This window comes from Crotalus tigris, unplaced genomic scaffold (genome assembly GCF_016545835.1).
Source record: "Crotalus tigris isolate CLP2741 ecotype Arizona unplaced genomic scaffold, ASM1654583v1 scf7180000019856.1557650, whole genome shotgun sequence".
In the NCBI taxonomy this organism is placed as follows: domain Eukaryota; kingdom Metazoa; phylum Chordata; class Lepidosauria; order Squamata; family Viperidae; genus Crotalus; species Crotalus tigris.
The window spans coordinates 1,074,942-1,097,536 of NW_024097742.1; the positions used below are offsets into that span (position 1 = coordinate 1,074,942).

Here is a 22,595-nt window from a genome sequence, read left to right on the forward strand (position 1 = left end):
CTATCTTGGAATTGTGGACCCCAACTCCTATTCCCACCAGAATATGAAACATATATCACAAACATGTATCTCAAAGCATACTGCCATATGATTGGAACATATATTGTTGGGAATTGAATATCTTTAATACATGGTTAAGAATAATGGGCATTTGACACCTTAACTTACTTTCACACAGAGATAGGCACACTAAATTAAAACTAAATTCAATATCGAAATTATCAACAATTTAGTGAAGGCAGTAGAGACAAATAGGAATCTCTTAGATTTTTTAATTTTTCATTAACAAAATCATGGTAATGTTGAGAGTATACAACATTTTGTAAATGAAGCTCTGTACAACATCTAACTTTTATTATTAATTTTAAATGAAAAACTAGTATGTAGGAAAATACAATGACATTTATCAGCATTGACTTTAATCCCGTGAAAGCCTCTTAATCCTTCATTATTTCATAAGAAAATAAAAACGTTGGGTAAGTACTGTTCAGTGCTTTATTTGGAGCAGTCTGGACGTTGCCTGGACAAGTCCCTGCGGATTTCTTGACACGATTTTGGAAGTGGTTTGCCATTGCCTCCTTCCTAGGACTGAGAGAATTAATGGCGCAAAGTCATACATCTGGCTTTGTGACCAAGGCAAGGCAAACTCAGTCTCCCAATTTCTATCATGATTCCTTAGTCACTACACTAAACTGGCTTTCTCTCCTATGGACATTTTATTCCATACATGAATTAATAAATTGACCAAAATTTTATTTTTAAATCCACTAAATATTTTTCAATTTGTATCAACTTAGGTAAGAAAAAATATTTCTGCATTATCCTAAGTTGTTATCACCAGATGGTTTTTATTTTTTTAAATGGAAGAAAATGGAAAAAGATTACTAATGAATAGAACATGGGATAACTTGTGGAAAAAAGGACATGTTTGCATTTGTACTAACTTGTGGCAATATCGTTTCAAAATGTTTCTGTGGACCATAAGCATGGAAATCATAAGATGTATAAAATAAGAAAACAATTTTCATTTCTTATGTTAGAATTGTAAGAAAATGTAGTTCTCCAATAAGAAATACTGAGAAGGATCTCTTTATTTTTACATGATAGAACGGTACTGCTACAATGGTTTGCTTTTTGAAAGTAAACAAACTGGGTCAGCATAGGAACCAATCTTTAGTGATTTTCCCAAAACAAGGAGAGTGACTAGCAAAAATCCATTAGGATACTATGATACAAAAAAAAAAAAATCACAAAAACTATAAAAGTTTAATATACAATGTAATAATAATAGTAGTAGTAATGGTGGTAGTGGTAGTAGTAAAGTTGGAAGGGACCATGGAGGTCATCAAGTCCAACCCCCTGCTCAGGCAGGTAACCCTATACCATTTCGGAGAAATGGCTGTCCAGTTTCTTCTTAAAAACTTCCAGTGTTGGAGCATTCTGGAGGCAAGTTGTTCCACTGGTTAATTGTTCTAACTGTCAGGAAGTTTTTCCTTAGGTCTAGGTTGCTTCTCTCTTTGATTAGTTTCCACCCGTTGCTTCTTGTCCTGCCTTCAGGCGCTTTGGAAAATAGCTTGACTCCCTCTTCTTTGTGGCAGCCCCTGAGATATTGGAACAGTGCTATCATGTCCCCCCTCGTCCTTCTCTTGGTTAAACTAGACATACCCAATTCCAGCAACCGTTCCTTATATGTTTTAGCCTCCAGTCTCCTAATCATCTTTGTTGCTCTTCTCTGTACTCTTTCTAGAATCTCAACATCTTTTTTACATCGTGGTGACCAAAACTGGATGCAGTATTCCAAGTGTGGCCTTACCAAGGCATTGTAAAGTGGTATTAATACTTCACGTGATCTTGATTCTATCCCTCTGTTAATGCAGCTTAGCACTGTGTTGGCTTTTTTGGCAGCTGCAGCACACTGCTGGCTCATATTTAAGTGATTGTCCACTAGGACTCCGAGGTCCCTCTCACAGTTACTACTAGTGAGCAAGGTACCCCCTATACTATACTTGTACATTTGGTTTTTCTTGCCTAAATGTAGAACCTTACTTTTTTCACCATTGAATTTCATTTTGTTAGATAGCACCCAGTGTTCAAGTCTGTCCAGATCCTCCTGTATCCTAAGCCTGTCTTCTGGAGTGTTGGCTATTCCTGCCAGCTTGGTGTCGTCTGCAAATTTGATGAGTTCCCCATTTATCCCCTCGTCCAGTTTGTTGATGAAGATGTTGAAGAGCACTGGGCTCTACACTCCCTCCATGTAGATGTGGTTCCATTGAGGACCACACACCGAGTACGGCCACTCAGCCAGCTACGGATCCATCTGGTGGTGATGCTGTCTAACCCGCATTTTTCTATCTTATCAAGTGTTGTTCGTCCATCGATTTCGATGAAGACCTTGACATCTTGTGGGTTATGGGCCATCAACAATGTGTCCGTAGGTGGCTAATAAGACCAATGTTAGCACGGAATGTTCTGCCACATACTGTACAAAGAAATGTAGACACTGTTACTTCTGCATTTACAGCTCTGGCTTTGCAGAGTGCTCACTTCTCTTGTGCCAAGATTGTCCTTCTGTGTTCGTATGTCTGGCAACCCTGGTACACCAAGTAGTAGGTTGTGATTTACTTTGTCAAATGCCTTACTGAAGTCCAAGTAAATTATATCCACAGCATTCCTCTGGTCCACTATTTTTGTCACTTGGTCAAACAATGCAATAAGATTTGTTTGGCATGATCTATTTTTGACAAACCCGTGTTGGCTTTTAGTAATGACTTTGTTTGCCTGTAGGTGTTCGCTGATTCGTTGTTTGATTATCTTTTTCAGATAATTCCAGATAATTTTCCATTCATGTAACAAAAGTTATCGTTTATTTCTTATTTAAGAATTTTAATAGGCTTGCAACTTAGTATAAATGTTTAAAGTCATTCTACCTCAACTGATGGAACATATGTCTGACCCCATGTAGCCTTCGAAGCTATTACTTTAATGAGCCAGCACAAGGAAAGTCTAAGAATATTTAATATATAACAAATATTGATTGATTGATTGATTTAGCCACCCATTTCATTTAGCTTACAGTTAAAAAATAAAATAAAATAACCAAACTCATAACAATGAAAGATCATTAAACCATTAATGACTATTAAAGCCTTTACAAACATAATCCATGGGAGAATATGATCAATCTCAATAAATACCTAATAAATTACAATGTCTATCCACAATACAACATTTAGTAATTACTGTTCAACTCATCTAGAACTCTGGTTATTATTGAAACAAACTAAGATTTAATAACCCAATAACTTGAAATAACAAATATGTATGTAGTGAAATGAGCATGAACAGTTATGTTTAGCAATTTATAGTGATTGATGTGTAAACATCTTGAAAATAATATGACAATAGGATTTTGCTGCTCAAGCCTTATTTGATTTTGATTGGGTAACTTCCTTAACAAATTGTAGATAAGCTGTGGACATAATGCATCTTGAATTCAGCAAAACATTTAATAAAGTACCCTGAAGCATCCTATCAGCACAGTATAGGGCTGGATGACATATCTATTTATTTTCCTTTTGTTTGCTATATTTTTACTTGTTCATCCCTTTGTATTTTTAGCAACAGCAATAGCACTTAGACTTATATACCGCTACACAGTGCTTTACAGCCCTCTCTAAGGGGTTTACAGAGTCAGCATCTGGGTCATTTTACCAATCTTGTAAGGATAGAAGGCTGAGTCAACCTTGAGCCAGTGAGAATCAAACTGCTGGCAGTCGGCAGAATTAGGCTGCAATACTGCATTCTAACCACTGCGCCACCACAGCTCTATTTTTTCTTTCTATATATTTTTTCTGTGCATTTTCTATTTTTTAATACTTTTATTTTTTTCAGTCTATATTAGTTTTTATCTGTCTGTCTGTCTGTCTGTCTGTCAATCAATTTTTGTTTAGTCACTGAGCAGTAAATAAAACAATAAAATCACAATTGATTAGGATAAAAAAGAAAATAAATCGTAGTTTCTAAAATATCCAAGAAAGATTGGAAGAGATACTATGGCATAATGTGCAAACTATAGGTGTCTCCAACCCCCGGCCCACAAGCAGGCTGTGAGCTATTTAAAACTGGTCTGCCTGAAGCTGCAGGAGAGCATGCACACACACACACACACACTTGTGTGAGTAGCAGGAGATCACATGCACACACGGTCCATTTGCAGGCATGTATGGCTGCTGCTCATGAACATGGAGCTGCACACACATGCACACTTGCCTACCCCTCATGTGGAACTATCCCCTCTCCCCCAACCATTGGTCTGTAAAGCCGGAAAGGTTGGGGAATTCTGCTATAGAACATTACTTATTTGTATTCAAAAAAATAAAATCCGATTAATCTGATAATAATAACTTAAGATAAAACAAGTCAAAACGACTAGGATTTTAGTAAGGAATGGAGATAATAATTCCTAGGAGCATCTGTATAGACAGGATAATATGAAGTACCACGCTCCATTTTTTCAGTTAGTCTTCAATCACAAAGACACAGTCTCTGTTCAAAAGGTGAGTATCTCATTTTCACCAGTTTAACTGTAATGTTTATTAAAATTATTATTAAAGAGTCTGATAAGAAATGCAAAACAGTCTTGCAAGCAGAAATTTATTCTTTAAATTAAATATATTCTTTATTTCTGATAATTTATGACTGTTAGACTGCACTTTTCCCCCAAATACCTGAAAGGATAACATAAAGACCTGTTTTCTATCATCTTAGAGCTTATGGCAAAGAATAATGGTCTTAAGTTACAAAAAGATAAATACTAGTTTAATATTCCTAACAATAAGAACAGTTAGAAAGTTCAACCAATTACTAACGGTATTAGTGAGTTCCCGTTCACTAAATGTTATTTAAGCAAAAACTGAGCAACCACCTGTTGAGGTTGTTTTACTTTCCATTCTTGCACATGGGTTGGATTTAATGACATAAATAGCCTCTTCTGACACTATGATTCTAGAGGTAGAACTCTGTTCTACAAAAGTTGCATACTGTGGGGAATGAATGAAATCTACCTCAATATATTTTTATTTATTAAAATAAATAAATTAAATCATTTTAATAAAGGATACAGCCTCCAAGGCCCATAAACTTTTTAAATCTCATCCTTTCACTAATAAAGTAAGATTCTTAAACTTCTCCCACGTATCCCTCTTTCTTTTATTCTCATGCATCAGCCTTGTATCTTTGATTATTTTTGCCATGTATTTCAATCCAGTAAAATAGGTGCGATGGCTCAGTGGCTTAATGATGCTGGAAAAGGTCTCAGCTTTGGTGGTTCAAGACCTAGGACTGCGTGGCAGGGTGAGGTCCTGCCACTTGCCTCAGCTTGTATCCACCTAACAGTTCGAAAGCATGTTCTATGCAAGTAGACAAATAGGTACCACTTCAGTGAGGAGATTAGCTGGTATTCTGTACAGGCAGTCAGATTACTGACAGTCCTAAACCTTCCCAGTTGTGGCACCCATTTGCGAGGCAGCTCTGGGAAGTGAGGGCCTTGGGTGATGCTGCAGGAAGAGCCATTTGTCTTCCTGGTGCAAAGCCAGGTTGCCCTCCTGTGGAGGACTTTGGGAAACATGCAAACATGTCCTATAACATATCTGGTGCCTTGGCAAGCCAAACTACTACTTTGTAATAGCATTGTGATCACCTGACTTCTGTAACACCATATGCTAATAATAAATAACAGCCCATTAAAAATCATATCATTCTTCCCTACAACATTACAATAAATATTACAATTTTGTTCTCATTGGCTTTCATTTGATAATTAAAATATTTCCTTCTTGGATCTTCCTTCTTAGTTTCACATTTGTCTTTTAAATTTATTTGTGCATTGTTGAAAAAAAAATTGTTTCCCTCATATAATACATTTCCTTAATCCCTGCATTGTTTGCCTCTCCATTTGTGGAACCTGAACAAGAGTCCTATTAATCTTTTGATATATTCATCTAGTTAGTGCCTATCTCATCTGTATTTAAATAACATTCTGTTTGTAACAGTTATTGATTCATCCCTTTTCTATTATTATTTTCTTTTCTTTCTTCTTAACATATTATTAGAGCACAAACCAGAGCTTTGTTCTTGGTATAGCCCTAGGCTGGTGAAGTTATAAAAATATTTATTTTAAAAATGTAAGTCTAAAGAAAATCTAAAAAGCTCAGAAAAATATAATTTAGCAATAATCTTTAAAATTAATATTAGCAATATTAAAGTCAAATTAATTGTTGTCTGAAAGAATGGGGGGAGGGTGTGAGACCATGGAGAATGTGTGGATGGGCAGGACTCTCTTTACTAAGACTGAGTATAGTTTATGAGTGCTTGGGCCACCCATATTTGGGATATTCCACCTTAATCCTGGATGGAATACCAATTCCCCACTCAAGAGTGGAGCATTATCTGGGTGTCTTTCTGAACTCACAGTCCTTCTCAATGAGGTGGTGGCAGCTGTGGCCAGGAAGGCCTTTGTTCAGTTTCATCTGGTATACCAGTTGCATCCTCTCCTACATCAAGGAATTCCTCTAGATAGATACTCAAGGTCACTTCATGGCTTGACTATCACAATGCACTCTACCTAGACCTGCCCTTGAAGACCACCTGGAAACTTCAACTTGTCCAAACTAACGTGGGCAATGATATGCATGGCTTGGTATGCCTATGTAATACCTCTGTTCTGTGAGCTGCACTTGTTGCCAGTTTACTATCAGGTGCAATCAAGATACTACGGGTTACCTATAAAGGCCTAAATGAAATAAGGCTTGGTTACTTGAGGAGATACATGTGTCCCATACTATCTGCTTGCCCAATTCACTTTGGCAGGTTTGGTGCCCTCCTTCAGTTAAACCAGTGGTTCTCAACCTGTGGGTCGGGACCCCATTTGGGGTCGAACGACCATTTCACGGGGGTCACCAAACAAGGCTGTCCGCCATTTTTTTCTCCCTTTTCTTTGGCCACGCCCCTGCCACCCGGTGATGTATAAGTGGTTGGGGGTCACCACAACATGGGAAACTGTATTATGGGGTCGCGGAATTAGAAAGGTTGAGAACCACTGAGTTAAACAATGATATCTATGAAGATCCTGGAAGTGTACATTCTATGTCATTATGTCTGCACACTGGAAGAAGGTTCCCTCTGAGCCCAAATAGCAACGACTAAAGCTCCGACACAATCATGTGGGTTTGCTGTGGTTGTTGTTCAATTTGTGTCATTTTTTGTTGTTCAATTTGTGTCATTTTTTGTTCTTTATTTTCATCATTCTATTATTATTCTGTGAACTGTCCAGAGTTGCTGGGAATCAAGCAGTGTATAAAGAAACAAACAAACAAACAAATAGTATTACTTATAGATATGAAGTGGTCATAAAATGCTCCTGAAATTCAAGTGGAATCGTCCCATATACTTTCTAATCACATCAATTCTTAAATCAAAACTGTTTATGTACCCAAACTATGGAATCTTCAAAAGAATTGGCCTAATGATCAATTATAGAATGATATCTATCTTTATTCTTTCTTGATTATCATGAACAATGTTCAATTAAAGGATAAAATTAAATAAAGTTTGCAGGCATTGCAGGATTACCACAATGAAAACTGATCTATGATCCCATGGTGTTCTTCCCAATTCTATCAAGAGGTCAATTGTATAGCTATACATAAAATACAGTTTAAGAGTACAAAATAATGAACAAGGGCAATTTGGAAATAAACCTCTGTTTGGTTATCAATCACATCACTTGCAGATACAGAACTTTTATTATACGCATTCGAAAACTACAACATTACATTACTTTTCGACAGCTGCCATTCAAATTGAGGCGGCACCAAATCTCGGCTATTGGGAGTGATCGAAAACATCCCAATGGAACTGCTTCTTGGGTCATCTAGCGGTGTGCGGGCAAGCATTGTGGTGAATCAATACCACACTGGAAGTGGTGCCATAGAAAATCCCGCCAAATGTGAAGATGCCAAAGGAGTACTGCTAGCGAAGTTCATGGAGCATGGTTCGACCATCAATTCAGAAGTCTACTGTGAAACTTATGAAAACTCAGATGAGCCATCCATAACAAGCGTTGGGGCATGCTGACTTTCGGTGTAGTGTTGGTTTACAATAATGCTTGCCCGCAAACCACTAGACGCACCCAAGAACTTTTGAAGCAGTTCCATTGGGATGTTTTTGACCACTCCCATCTATAGCCCAGATTTGGCATCAAGTGACTATTAGTAAGGAATTTCAAAGTTTGTAAGACAAGTGCCTCAATTTGAATGGCGATTATGTCAAAAAATAATATAATGTTGTAATTTTCTAACGTGTATAATAAAAGTTTTGTATCTGTGAGTGTCTGTCATTAATGACCAAATGGAGGTTTATTTCCAAATTGCCTTCGTATATGAAGTCCTTTAATATTCTAAAATGTGACACAAATTCATATTAGTAATAGCAACAGTTACTTCTGGTTCAAGGATAACCTTGAAAACAATACTCAAATAAACAAAAGCAATATATCATTTCACAGATATTAAGCAGAAAATTAAGCAATGAATTTATTTAACACAGCAACCTAAATTATCAGTTATTCTATACACACACCGACACAGACACACACAGTGAAGGCATGTAGAAACATCCAAACATTTTAAAACATCCTACTTGCTAATTAATGATTGTCTGGCCAAGGCCGAACATAAATAGGATCAAATGCACATACCCCTTATTCTTACATTCTAATAAACCCATGTACCACACACTCACTCACACATACACAACTTATTCAAAATTAATGGAATACCTTTAACTGCAGTGTAAACTGTTTACAATTACTTTCTGGCTGTACCATCCTATGTAAATAAGTTTTGTTAGCAAATTTCACTCTTGCACTTCTCATTCCTTACTTGAACATATAACAAACTAGCCTACCTAATACCTAAAACTGACCACCTAAAGCTGATTTATTTCCCATTTTATAACAGACATTTCAAAACGGTATGATAAATTGTTTTATTAAACATGTATAGAACTTAATACCTGATATTTAAAGTAAAAATTTATCCTATTAAAAATTCTTGTACTGAGCAATATTTCTTATAAGAACACCAAATAGTAATTACAGTAAACACATTTTAATACCCTATAACAATTTTAGAAGCATTCATATTTATCTTTTTAATATTTAAATCCCTTATTTTCCAATGTCACGTGAATGCTTTTTATGTAGCATATAGTTTTTCTTTTTTAAATTGCCATCACTGCAAGGATGCAATTCCATCTTTACTCCCCAATTAATATTATATGATACACATTGCTTATTAAACTCATTTTCAATGCAGGTCAGCAAGCTAATTGATACAGACTATTCTACAGCTGAAGTTATCACAAACTGATAAATGAGCAGCTGTTTAACTGATATCAATGCTATGTAAGGAACTAGGAATAAGACATTTTTCCCACTCTATCTCCTACACATATAGTAATCTTCATCAATCTTGTTAAAGACTCATTTGAACTATGTGCTTATATTTCAATTGCTGAATGTGACTGTGTATGCCTGTGTGTGTCCGTGCACACATTTTACTTCCAGAGTCTTTCTCTACACAGAGATAAAGCTACCAACACTCTTGTATTTCACGAGGTATTTTAAGAAACTTGATAATCTGTACCCTTTTTTGTGACATCTGTATTTTTTCCTAATACAGGTGAAACTCGAAAAATTAGAATATCGTGCAAAAGTTCATTTATTTCAGTAATGCAACTTAAAAGGTGAACCTAATATATGAGATAGACTCATTACATGCAAAGCAAGATAGTTCAAGCCGTGATGTGTCGTAAGTGAGATGATTATGGCTTACAGCTCATGAAAACCCCAAATCCACAATCTCAGAAAATTAGAATATTGTGAAAAGGTTCAATATTCTAGGCTCAAAGTGGCCCACTCTAATCAGCTAACACCTGTAAAGGGTTCCTGAGCCTTTAAATGGTCTCTCAGTCTGGTTCAGTAGGAATCACAATCATGGGAAAGACTGCTGACCTGACAGTTGTGCAGAAAACCATCATTGACACCCTCCATAAGGAGGGAAAGCCTCAAAAGGTAATTGCAAAAGAAGTTGGATGTTCCCAAAGTGCTGTATCAAAGCACATTAATAGAAAGTTATGTGGAAGGGAAAAGTGTGGAAGAAAAAGGTGCGCAAGCAGGAGGGATGATCGCAGCCTGGAGAGGCTTGTCAGGAAAAGGCCATTCAAAAGTGTTGGGAACTTTTACAAGGAGTGGACTGAGGCTGGAGTCAGTGCATCAAGAGCCACCACACAGACAGATCCCGGACATGGGCTTCAAATATCGTATTCCTCTTGTCAAGCCGCTCCTGAACAACAAACAACGTCAGAAGCGTCTTACCTGGGCTAAAGAAAAACAGAACTGGTCTGTTGCTCAGTGGTCCAAAGTCCTCTTTTCTGATGAGAGCAACTTTTGCATCTCATTTGGGAACCAAGGACCCAGAGTCTGGAGGAAGAATGGAGAGGCACACACTGCCAAAAGCACCAAAACCTGGTTCAATGACTGTGGGATTACTGTGCTTGATTGGCCAGCAAACTTGCCTGACCTGAACCCCATAGAGAATCTATGGAGCATTGCCAAGAGAAAGATGAGAGACATGAGACCGAACAATGCAGAAGAGCTGAAGGCCGCTATTGAAGCATTCTGGTCTTCCATAAACCTCAGCAGTGCTACAGGCTGATAGCTTCCATGCCACGCCGCATTGAGGCAGTAATTGCTGCAAAAGGGGCCCAAACCAAGTACTGAGTACATATGCATGCTTATACTTTTCAGAGATCCAATATTGTTCTATGTACAATCCTTGTTTTATTGATTGCATGTAATATTCTAATTTTCTGAGATTGTGGATTTGGGGTTTTCATGAGCTGTAAGCCATAATCATCTCACTTATGACACATCACGGCTTGAACTATCTTGCTTTGCATATAATGAGTCTATCTCATATATTAGGTTCACCTTTTAAGTTGCATTACTGAAATAAATGAACTTTTGCACGATATTCTAATTTTTCGAGTTTCACCTGTATAAGCTATTGCCAACTATGGATTTCAGATGCTTAGTTTTGTATTTATTTTATACAATTCCATTCATTTGAAAATGTATTTTTTTCTTAAAAGTGTGTTATTTTGGAATGGAGAGAGACATAGGATAGCCACAGCTTGACAGAAATCAGAATTCAGTAACATTAAGCATAGGAATACTTATGACTCATTTGTGCATGGAGTCTGAATGTACTGCATTTTATATAAAATAAAAAGATAATATTAGTGAATTTGAAATCAATCATGAAAAAGCTTTTCTGCAAAAAAAGGAAACATTTGATGAGGAAGAATTAAAAAAACTATATTGAATATGAAAGCAGCTTGATTCTCAGTAGCTAGGCTTGCCAAGGGTCTTCTTTAAATGTCAGTCTAATAATAAGTACTTTTTTTTCCAGAGTGAATAAACATTTCTTCCTATGGGACTTTTTTTCCAAAGTGGGACGTTTAGGAGCATTTCCTCCTTGTTATAAGCAATATCTATAGTGGTTTGATAGCTCCCTAAACTATGCCTATCTACATAGCTGTAACCCAAGTGTCCTTGTAATATATTAAATCCCATTAATCTTAATTAACAGTAGACATTAATTTTATTATCATAATATGGCAGAAACAACATCAGAGAAATCATACAATATGTACCAGTGATGTTTATCTCCTAAAAGAACAGCATTTTTAAAGATCTTCTTTTCTCCCTCTAGCACCGTACACACACTGAAAATCTATATGAGGATTGGATCTATCTAGAATATATCCAGAGTGGATACAGAGTTTGTTTCTTAACTTGCCAATCCTAAAACCTACTATTGTGATGCACCCATTTCAAGCAATCCACAAAATTTCTTATTTTTAATATGTTTTTATCTGTTGCTATTTTATCTGTTAACCATTCTGTTACTACGGAACAAAACTGTTAGTGACAAGTTACAAGCTTGTAACAATATCTTTTCTATGTTGCCTCCAGAAATCGTGGGTGCTCCATCACTGGAGATTTTTAAGAAGAGGCTAGACAGTCACTTGTCTGAGATGGTATAGGTCAGGGGTAGGCAACCTGGGCTCTTTTATGACTCGTGGACTTCAACTCCCAGAATTCCTGAGCCAGCTGTGCTGGCTCAGGAATTCTGGGAGTTGAAGTCCACCAGTCATAAAAGAGCCCAGGTTGCCTACCCCTGGTATAGGTCCTCCTGCTTAAGCAGGGAACTGGACTAGAAGACCTCCAAGGTCCCATTCTATTCTATTCTATTCTATTCTATTCTATTCTATTCTATTCTATTCTATTCTATTCTATTCTATTCTATTCTATTCTACATAATACATGATAAAATATACCCAATAGAAACGGGAAACAGAGTTTTTGAGTCAACAAGTATTTTTAATACTTAAATTTCCAACTCATTTGTTTTAAAGAAGTAATTTTTCTGCAGCTGCATATTCTTGGGTAATAAAAATGAAGCCTTTTTCCTGGGCAACAATTTGATCAACTTTTTAATTTTATGACATTAGCATTTTGGGTAGTTCAACTAGCTTCAACCTGTGGATGAAATCCAATTGTATCCACTTGCTGCAAAGTGCTACCTATAAGCAGTGTCCATGCTCCTCTGACTGTTATGTAGCTGTCTCATCTCCCCAAACTCACTAGAGTAGAATCTGAGGTCATACCTCTATGCTGCAAGTAGAAGCGGGTGGGTCTACTTGTGCAGCAGCAATTATTCTACATGTTGAAAATTATTTAGTAAGCTAACTATAATTGTAGAGCCATATTACTATATAGCACATATTTTGATGGACAGAATTAAGTAAATAGGTTTATGAAAAAATTCAAATTAACTAGTTGAAATTTATTAGGTAAGGGACACAAATATACACTATCTTCTAGAACAGACATGTCAAACACAAGGCCCAGGGGCCAGATGCGGCCTGTGAAGTAGTTTCATGTGGCCCATGAAGCCATCCTGGAAACAGTGAGGGAACGGCCTCCACTGCCTTGGCCCTGGCCCAGGCCGGCCAGGAGCCAATGTACAATTTTGTGGTGGCCATCTATGCTGAAACAATTCAATCTTAGCTCCACAAGGCCGTCTGGAAACAGTGAGGAACCAGCCCCTGCCACGTCGGCCCCACCCCCTGGGTGCATGCTGGGGAGGTGTCAGCCTTTGTGAGGAATGAAGAAATGCACTATCGCCTGGAAGTGGCCAGCAAATGGCCCCGCCTACTTCACTTATCCGGCTTGATGGGGTCTGGGGGAGGGGTTTCGGCAGGCAGCGGGCCGCTCTCCTCACAGCGCCAAGAGGCTTAGCCGGGTGGCGCAAATCCCAAAAGAAACACGAGGCTGCCCAGCTCCCAGCCTGCCCGGTTTCAGCAGGCAGCAGGGCGCTCTTCTCACAGCGCCAAGAGCTGAGCGGATGGTGCGAATCTGATGAGAAGTGCAATGCTGCCTAGCCCCCATCCTGCCCAGTTTCAGAAAGCAGCAAGGTGCAAAGCTGGCGAGCTTCGCACTGCCCAGTTCAACCTCTTGGTGCTGTGAGGAGAGCACCCCGCTGCCTGCTGAAACTGGGCAGGCTGGGGGCTGGACAGTATTGCGCAGGTAATATTGACTCTCACGCTGCTCATGGCATCCCCTCCCCCAGAGCGCACCAAGCCAGATATGTGAAGTAGGTGAGGGCCATGGTGCATTTCTTCATTCCTCATGAAGGGTGACACTTCCCCAGCTGCGTTTCTTGCCTGCTTTTCTCCCTCCCTCATCTCAAATATTTTCCCACCACTCTGTTCTTAGGAAGGAAGGAAAGAAGGAAGGAAGGAAGGAAGGAAGGAAGGAAGGAAGGAAGGAAGGAAGAAGAGAGAGACTCTGAGGGAAGTCCTGCCTTAGTCCTGTCCTGCTGCCCTTTATCATCCCCTTGTCCCCTCCTCCTGGCCTATCTTGGGGGTCTCCCATCCTATTGCTAAGGAAGCTTTGGATACAAAGCCGGGTCTCCTCCCATGGAGAGGGAATGGGCCTCCCTCTAACTTTGCCCTCATACTAATCATGAGCAACCTGAGTAAGGAGAGTAAGCACAGCAGCAGCAGCCTTGAGGAGGAGGTAAGGGCTCCACCTTGGGGAAGTGGGGCTGGGCTTGGTGCCGCGGGTGCTCGAGGGCCAGGCTGGGCATTTGGCCTCTGCTGTCCAGAGCTCCCGGCAGCCCGCACCACCATCCAGCCCCCCCCGCATGGCCTGAGAGGAACAGTGAGGCTCCTCCAGTGGACCACGCCTTGGCATTTGCCCTGGTCCCACCCCCTTCTGCCAGAGACCCTCAGATCTGTCCCACTCTTTCCCAGGCCTCCACAGGCCCCCTTGACACAAATGATGGAGTTGGCCATGCCCACCTAGTAGGCCACGCCCACCCAGTAGGCCACACCCACTCCATCCACACCTACTCAGTAGGCCACACCCACTCTGGCCACACCCACCCGGCCTCCCAAGGGCAACTGCAATGCTGATGCAGCCCTCAATGAAATTGAGTTTGACACCCCTGTTCTAGAAAAATGTTTTATACTGTGTAGATTCTGAAATAAAATCCTACTTTAAAGTTTTTCAAAAATATCTACTACCACATTAAAATGTGGTTAATAATAAGTAACCATAAATAAATAATTTCCTTCAGCAGTATATAAACACATTCTTCCATGAAAACGAATTATGAAAACTAAAATCTGAAGATCGGAGTATCAGAAACATTACTGTCTTTTGCATTCCATATTATAGGAATACAAATTGAATGTAGGATCAAAATACATACAGAACTTAAATTGTAAATTTGCTTCTTGAAAACTCCACAGTATAAGCCTTATACCCAGCATTTCAAAAGCTTCCTTTTTTCAGAATACATCAAAAATATAAGAAACAAAAATGTAAGTCTATAATTGCAATATTTTTCTAATTAATTCAAAGTAAAATCTATAATGCTGTATATGTGTATGTTTATAACAGAGAACTACTATTACAATGTCTCAATTCTTCATAAGCTACCATTAATCTCCTAAGTATTTTAAATAGAATAAATGGGAAATAATTCCAAGAAAATTTAGTAACTCTCTGCCACATGCATCATTCTGTAGCTCTCTAAGATTTCAAAATAGCAACACGTTTCCTCATCCTTTACTAATCAGCATAATAGACATAATAGATGCACAATCATCATCAATGACAAATTACACAAATAATAGGGGTTTTTTGGGATGCATTTTACACATCTTTGATAATGTAATGGAAAGTGTCTTTCAACACTTTGACAAACTCTACTGCCAGTTAAAAAGAAAGCGTCATTGTTTGCACAAAAATCATTTTTATTATGTATGTTATGATTTATTTATGTCCTAAAGAACTGCAATTTTCTGGAAAATCTGTAATGTAACTTAAAGAGTCCTGCCTCTCTTTCCTCCACTCCTCACAAACAGCTTTTTGGAATAGTGACTTCACATCCTTTGACATCAGCATAGCTTGAAAGAGGGGAGGGGAGCACCAGGGTCGAAAGCAGTAAAACCTGTTTAACATTGCAAGCAGCCCACCCAATTGTTCAATCGTTTAAAAATAAACTATAACCCTGATGTCTAATTTTGCAACTTTAATAAATCTGCATCAAAACAAAAATGGATTCTTCTACAAAAGACTTCCTGCTTTCCTTACCAGAGAATCACAATAGCTAGAGACAGAAGGTTACAATTCATTCAAACACAAATAACTCACCTCGAATATGTAAAAGGGACACAGGCTGGAACGGCCCATTTGAATTGGCTGCTTCTACAACCATTCTGTTGCCAGCTTTATTACATGTCAACATTTAAGCTTCGGCAGAGAAAGCCGTGTACTCCTTAAGGCAAGAAACCAGCCTCCATTTTAGTTTAAAAAAAAAAAAAAAAAAGAAACCGAAGCTCTCTGCAGCTGGAGGGAACTGGCTAGTTAGTGATGTCAGCAGAGATGAGGAAGCTGATTGGCTATCTACATCAACTTAAAATGACTCTAGAAAGCCGCAAATGAAAAGAGCTCTCTGTGTGACTGTCACTGTGCATTCAGCGTGTATATTGTCAGCTTGCTCATACTTCTATTCATCACTAGTAAATGAAAATCTAAACCACTCTTTGAAAATACTAACAAAAAAAGGCAGCGTATAACAGCATAAATATATCTAAGTACATTAGGAATGAGAAAAGAATTTTCATACATTCAGAAGATTAGTATGTATTTCTACTTTAATTGCATTTGATATAAATATTAAACATTTCTCTTTCCTCTCTCTAATGAACTTACATCAAATATACAAACATTATGCCTATACTTTTAGGGCTTTATAAAATTTTCTATAACATTGTACAGAAAAAAAAGTAATTCTTCTCCCATACCCAGAATACACATATTATGCATATCTAAATTTCTTTGAAAAGTCTCAAAGCCAGAGTTACACTGAATTTATTCATACTTTTAAAAAAAACAATTATGGCATGGAAAGCACACAAAGTTTGCTTGCAGAAAAATCATTTCTTTTTTCGGGAACTTATATCTGATTATTTCTTGACATGGAGAAAAAATATTCTGTTTCTTTATCACATTTGCCCTTCTTCTGTTGGTCTTCTGTTTATTACAGACCAATTAATTTTACATTTGTCTAGTACAATCAAGCATTTAAAAGAAGCCAAGACTCAATTTATTAATTGAATCTGAAAATTTTTCTTCTTCACTAATGCAAATCTCAGGAGAGGGAGAAAGAAAATAATTTATGTACAAATGGGTTCTCTTTTCATGAATATGGGCAAGTGGATAAGATAGTATGCATATGATTGAGAAAATAAGATTGGTATAGGTATTACTGGAAAGCTCCTCTCAGTGTTATTAGCCTGAGGTAATATGGTCACCTCACTTTGTTTACCTATCTTACCTATAGATTACAAGTTTGGTAGCACATGGTTTTACACAACATTTTTGCCTCATTGTATCATCTTTGTATTTTATATATTATGAGATTTTGTAAACCAGGGCTCCCCAACCCGCAGGCTGCGACCCACTATTGTTTGAAACTGGGCTGCACCTGCCACTCGCTTAACTATCTGTAAATAGTAGAGAAATACTGCATTTACTTGAGTTCTGAAACAGTTTTTTTAATCATTTTCAAAAGGTGCAAATCAGATTTTATAGAGTAGTCCTCCTTTAGCAACACAATTAGTTCTGGCATTTTGTTTGTTCAACAAAGTGATTGCTAAGTGAAAATCACATGACTGCAACTGTTTATAATTTTACTTCACCTTACAAAAGGGGGGGGGTAAAGGAAAAGATTACAAGAGAGTAAGCATACACATCAAAAGGAATTCACTAGCATGGGGCCAGCACATTGGATGCTTAGGAGGCAAAAGAAAGCCTTTAGTATGCAACTGATTAGGGTCTTATTTCAGACAACAAGGATTAAGGATTATAACAGGTCAAAGAGCCTATTGAACATGTTAGGGACTACCTGTATGTATGTAGACAGGTACCATACATCTAGGAAATCTAGCTATGATGAGGGCTTGATGGGAATTTTAAGAAGATGGAAGGGGAAATAATAATCAATAATAATCTAAATGGTAAAAAATATTATGCTTAAAACATTCCTTTAACTTCATAGAAATAACTTTATAAGAATCACTATTTCAAGAATTAGGCATATTTCATCATAAGTATTATTTTTAGCAATTAATTTAATGTAGCGGGGTATTTTCCTTAGTATTTTACTAAGGTGCAATTTCATCATATAGGTAAGCATGCACATGCCTCATTTATTTAGTTTATTAAATTTATATGCTGCCCGTGTTACTGGGAGGCTTTCAAAATGATAAAGAGATAATATAAAAACAATTAAAATTAACAAGAATTAAATAGAAACTAGAAATCAAGAGGATGGGCAGCATGGGGATGAGATCTTCTCTCTTCCCTGTCAGCTATCTCCAACACAAAGCATCCCCAGTGGGGACCTAGGGCAGCTGGAAGAGCAAGGTTTTCCACAAGTCGAAATTCCTTGACAGATGAGATCCATGGAAAGCCTATTCTGCTGGTATCAGTGGGACAGGCCACTTGGCAACTAGTGCAGCTTGAGTAACAGAGGTGTTACATATGCCACTTTAGGGGCCTCCAGAATTATCCATGCCAGTGTGTTCTGTATGAGTTGTAGCTTCCAAATACTCTTTAAGGATAGCCGCATGCACAGCGTGTTGCAGTAATCCAACCAAGAGATGACCAGGGCATGAGTGATTGCACACAGGACCTCATGATCTTAAAAAGAGTGCAAAGGGCACACAATGTGAAGTTGTGAAAGGCTCTCCTATCTATGACTGTGACCTGGTTTATATTACATTATCTTCTTGAAGCAAGTAAGTTTATAAACACAATGGGGCTAAAATGTGTAAAACTGCTGTTAAATAAATAGTTAACTTCATTAAATGAAAGCATAAAAATTAAGTCTTTGAGTGTTAGTCCTTTGAAGAGATGTAGCAAATTTCTATGCATAGTTCTTTATTCCTCTTAGAAATAAATATTTATTAAGAAGCTTTTAAAGGTGGAACAGTTAAAATACTTGAAATCAAGGCCCAACATTTAAAATGCAAAATAGCTAAAAATGTTATGTTGGCTGGAAACAAGAGTTCCCAAGAAAAGGAGGCACCACTGTTTTACATTCAAGATACACATTCTGTCATAGTCATATTCATCCAATACTACTTTCAAACAGCATCTTCAGGACAAAGCAATCTCTCCCTACTTTTCATTCAATTCTTGGGAACAAGGATTTCATCTATTCTCTCTCTCTATTCTTTTTTTGCTTTCACTTTCTAGGCATTCCCTCTGGATTTCTCCCAACTTCCCTGCTATCTTCATTTAGTATCTTCTACCCCTTCCCCATACATGAGCAGGAACTCTATGAATAAATAACATCAAGAGCATGTTCCTAAACGTGACATCCTACTGCAAATATTACTTTCTGTAGATTGATTATTTGATTTCCTGTATCCATTTACCTGTCATTCACTTCTTTAAAGTGACTGGTTAATTGCTATGGAAAAGTAAGAGATCATAAAAAGGAGATTTTAATACAGAAAAATTACAATGAGCTATTTTTGACTTAAAACAGTTTTTTTCTATATTACTCTTATTTAATTAGTCTTTCTAGAGAGTTCTTACTCTGTGTCCAACCATATACAGATAGTCCTCAACTTATGACCACAATTGAGCTCAAAATCTATGTTGCTAATTGAGATTTGTTAAGTGAGTTTTGCCCTATTTTATGACCTTTCTTGCCACATTTGTAAAGTGAATCACTGCAGTTGTTAAATTAGTAACACAGTTGTTAAGTGGAATCTGGCTTTCCCACTGAGTGCTTGTTAGAAGGTCGCAAAAAGGTGATCACCTGACCCTGGGACACTGCAACTGTCATAAGTATGAATAAGTTGTTAAGCACATGAATTTTGATCACATGGTCATGGGGATGCCACAATGGTTCTAAGTGTGAAAAACAGTCATAAGTCACTTTTTTTTAGTGCCGTTGTAACTTGTAACAGTCAATAATGAATGACTGTAAGTTGAGGACTACCTGTATATAACTATACAGCAGAGAGCCTCTTCATTCAGGCTGTGGAATTCTTTGTTGGGAGAGTTTATTCGGTCTTTCCCTGTTCTCCATTTAGACACAGTAAATTTGAATTATTTCAATATGCTCTTATTTAAGATTAGATTTCGATACTCTCCCTCATGTATGCTATATTTCCACTGTTTTGTTCCACTTTCCACTTGGGAATCCTTTAAAAACTATTTAGTGTTATTTCTAAATATTAAATATCTATGTAATTCTCTTTCAGTTTATAATCCATACTTCAACAATTTCCACCTCCTTTATGTTTTAATCTGTTCATGGACAACTACAGACTTATAGAGAATTAGCAAGGGATAGCTATGTTTGCAGAACTACATCTGTCTATTAGATTTGTAGCATGTACAATGGTATCAATCACGAACTTCATACAATCTGAATAATGAAAACAAATACTGTAACTTAAATTTAATATTAGCTAGAATCGGTGTTAAATCAGATTTTTGAATCAGAGTTTATTGAATAAACTATAGCAATCTGGGGCACACATGTGATACCACATTATGCTAAGCCATAGTACTATTACAGCTTAGAATGATATAAAAATCCAGCCATTATCTGCTTTTCAATGATCAAAAAGTAAATTATGCTTAGGCTTCATGGAAATGGACAGTAACTTAAAATATCTCTCATATTTTAGTTTATTTTCTAATAAACCATTTATATTAAATCTAAGTTATCTTTTTAAGAATGGTGCATTGCAAATTAAATTTCATTGATTATCAAAGTTCTGAAGTGAAATAAAATACCATTGACTCTTAAAAACAGTTCACTGTTTAAAAACATAACCAAGCAAAGCTAGTATTGTAATGATATTAGTAATCTCAAAAACCACACAGAACCAAAAATATACCTTATATACTTTTTTTAGAATGTTAATTGTCAAATTAGAAGTTTTTTAGAATGTGGTTCAAGTTTTGTATATTCTTCCAGCATTTAACTGAGCAATAACAAAACTTTATGAAGGGACATAGAAATAAGAGAAACTCAGCATCTCAGTATCAGGTACACTGAATATTTTATCAAAATGCTCCTTTTAGAAAGTGCATATCCATTTTGTCTCCACCACTTCCCAATTATTTTTTTCATCCAGATTAAAAAGAGAGTTTGATGCACATGCAATGCGGGTTTTCTAGCAAAAAGGAATTAAAGAGGCTATCAGTCATTTGCATGTCACATTCAGCTATTCTAATCAAAACACACCATATAATTTAGCTCAACACTGTTGTTAGCCTATACTTTAAAAGGCTAAAATAAAGGGGCAAAAACAACATATGCTCTCATGTCCATGAGGCAAAATTTAATGGCTGCCTACCTTAAAATTGACCTCTATGAAAGGTGCATCCATTTCTCAAGTCCTGAATTGAAAAAAAAGTGAGCTGGACTTTGAAGGGTATGTAACATACATTTTAGAGCCAGGTGATTACTTTTATTTTTAAGGCAAAATCAGTCCTAAATTGGACTCCCTAATAATTAAACATTAAAACTGATTTAATAAGGATTTATAATGTAGGAAATATGTCCATTATTTAACATGTGAAATTGATATTAAGTAGTAGCAATTCATTAGATTGTATTAAAAAAGTGCACAGTACATTTTTGGATTGTCTAAAATACTAGCAACTAAAAGAAAGTTGCTCCAGTTCATTTCATTTAAATATGAATATTTTGTTTTTACAATTGGACTGCAGAAAAGTTAGATGACTGTAACATCAGGTTTTGAAATAAAGGTAGGACATCTACATTTATCATGTAATAAATTCTATTAACGATCCTAATCATACAATCCAATGGAGAGCATTTAAGATATAACTTTGCCAAGATAGCATAACTTTGGGCAAATTACATTATCTGCACCCATTTTCCACAATCAGAATCAGGTTAATGGCAATCCAGATCCAAGATTTTTGCAAAAGAAACAAGAAATATTTATAAAGATATTTTCCATTTTCTTTGTTATTCACTGTTCTCTATCTCTTTCAGCTAAGCTATCTGAGATATTCAGGTTTTATCATTAAAACTGAAGGCCATATGTACTACTTGTCAAGCATTACTGAAACATGAAGAAATGAGAACTGTTTTTAGGTTCAACAGACCAATAGCATCCCACAAGATAATATTAATTATAGCCTCAGGAGAGAAATCAAACCTATTTTTTTATTGTAACTGAACAAGCACAAAATTTGAAAGTTTTAAACCTATACAGAGAAAACATACTATAGAATAGTGATGCATTGTGATTACCTCACTGTTCCTATGAAGTTGTGTGTTCTCCATGGTTTGCTTCTTTCCCCCGTTTTTTATTTTCTGATCAAAGCTTGTTTTTTATAAAAAAAAATCAACAATCATGCCCAGAAACCATGATTATTTTTACTGAGCAAATATGACTTAAGGGCAAATATATTTTAGACAGCACATTGAAGTTTACCGTGATCAAAAAACAGCACCAAAGTTCAGTCATTGTATCAATAATATGATGATATCCACTTTTAAAATCACAAAAGCAATCAGGAACATACGATGTAAGGAAAAGCAAGCAGGGGAATTTCTGTTGTGTGAACAAAAGCTCACTTGAAGAAAATTTGGTGCAACTTACAATGGTATTTGCTGGTGCCTTGTCAAAGAGGGAACTTGCAATATATAGTATTGGTATAGAAGGTATCTCACAAAGCAAGTATATCCCAGCACTTTAGGTTCATTCAAGATAAGATCTCATTATTGCAAGTATTTAATATGAAAAAAAAAAGAAAACCAGATTTTACATTAATAATTTAGAAATCAGGCAATTACTATAATTCATTATCAAATGTTTGCTTTTCACTT

General features: G+C 36.8%; 1 protein-coding gene across 6 annotated transcripts in view; it reads right to left on the reverse strand.

Moving 5' to 3' along the window:
• PPP2R5C (protein phosphatase 2 regulatory subunit B'gamma) overlaps nt 1-22,595 on the reverse strand; it is a 70,008-nt gene that overhangs the window by 34,558 nt on the left and 12,855 nt on the right. For 2 of the 6 annotated variants that reach the window (XM_039364820.1, XM_039364819.1), the window contains exon 1: nt 15,851-16,016. The exons of 3 other annotated variants lie outside the window; for them this stretch is intronic. In XM_039364820.1, coding sequence (XP_039220754.1) covers nt 15,851-15,944 — 94 coding nt within the window. In that variant the 5' untranslated portion in view covers nt 15,945-16,016. Of the gene's footprint in view, nt 1-15,850; nt 16,017-22,368; nt 22,484-22,595 lie in introns of those variants that run through there. One more of the 6 variants, XM_039364821.1, reaches the window with a different exon arrangement.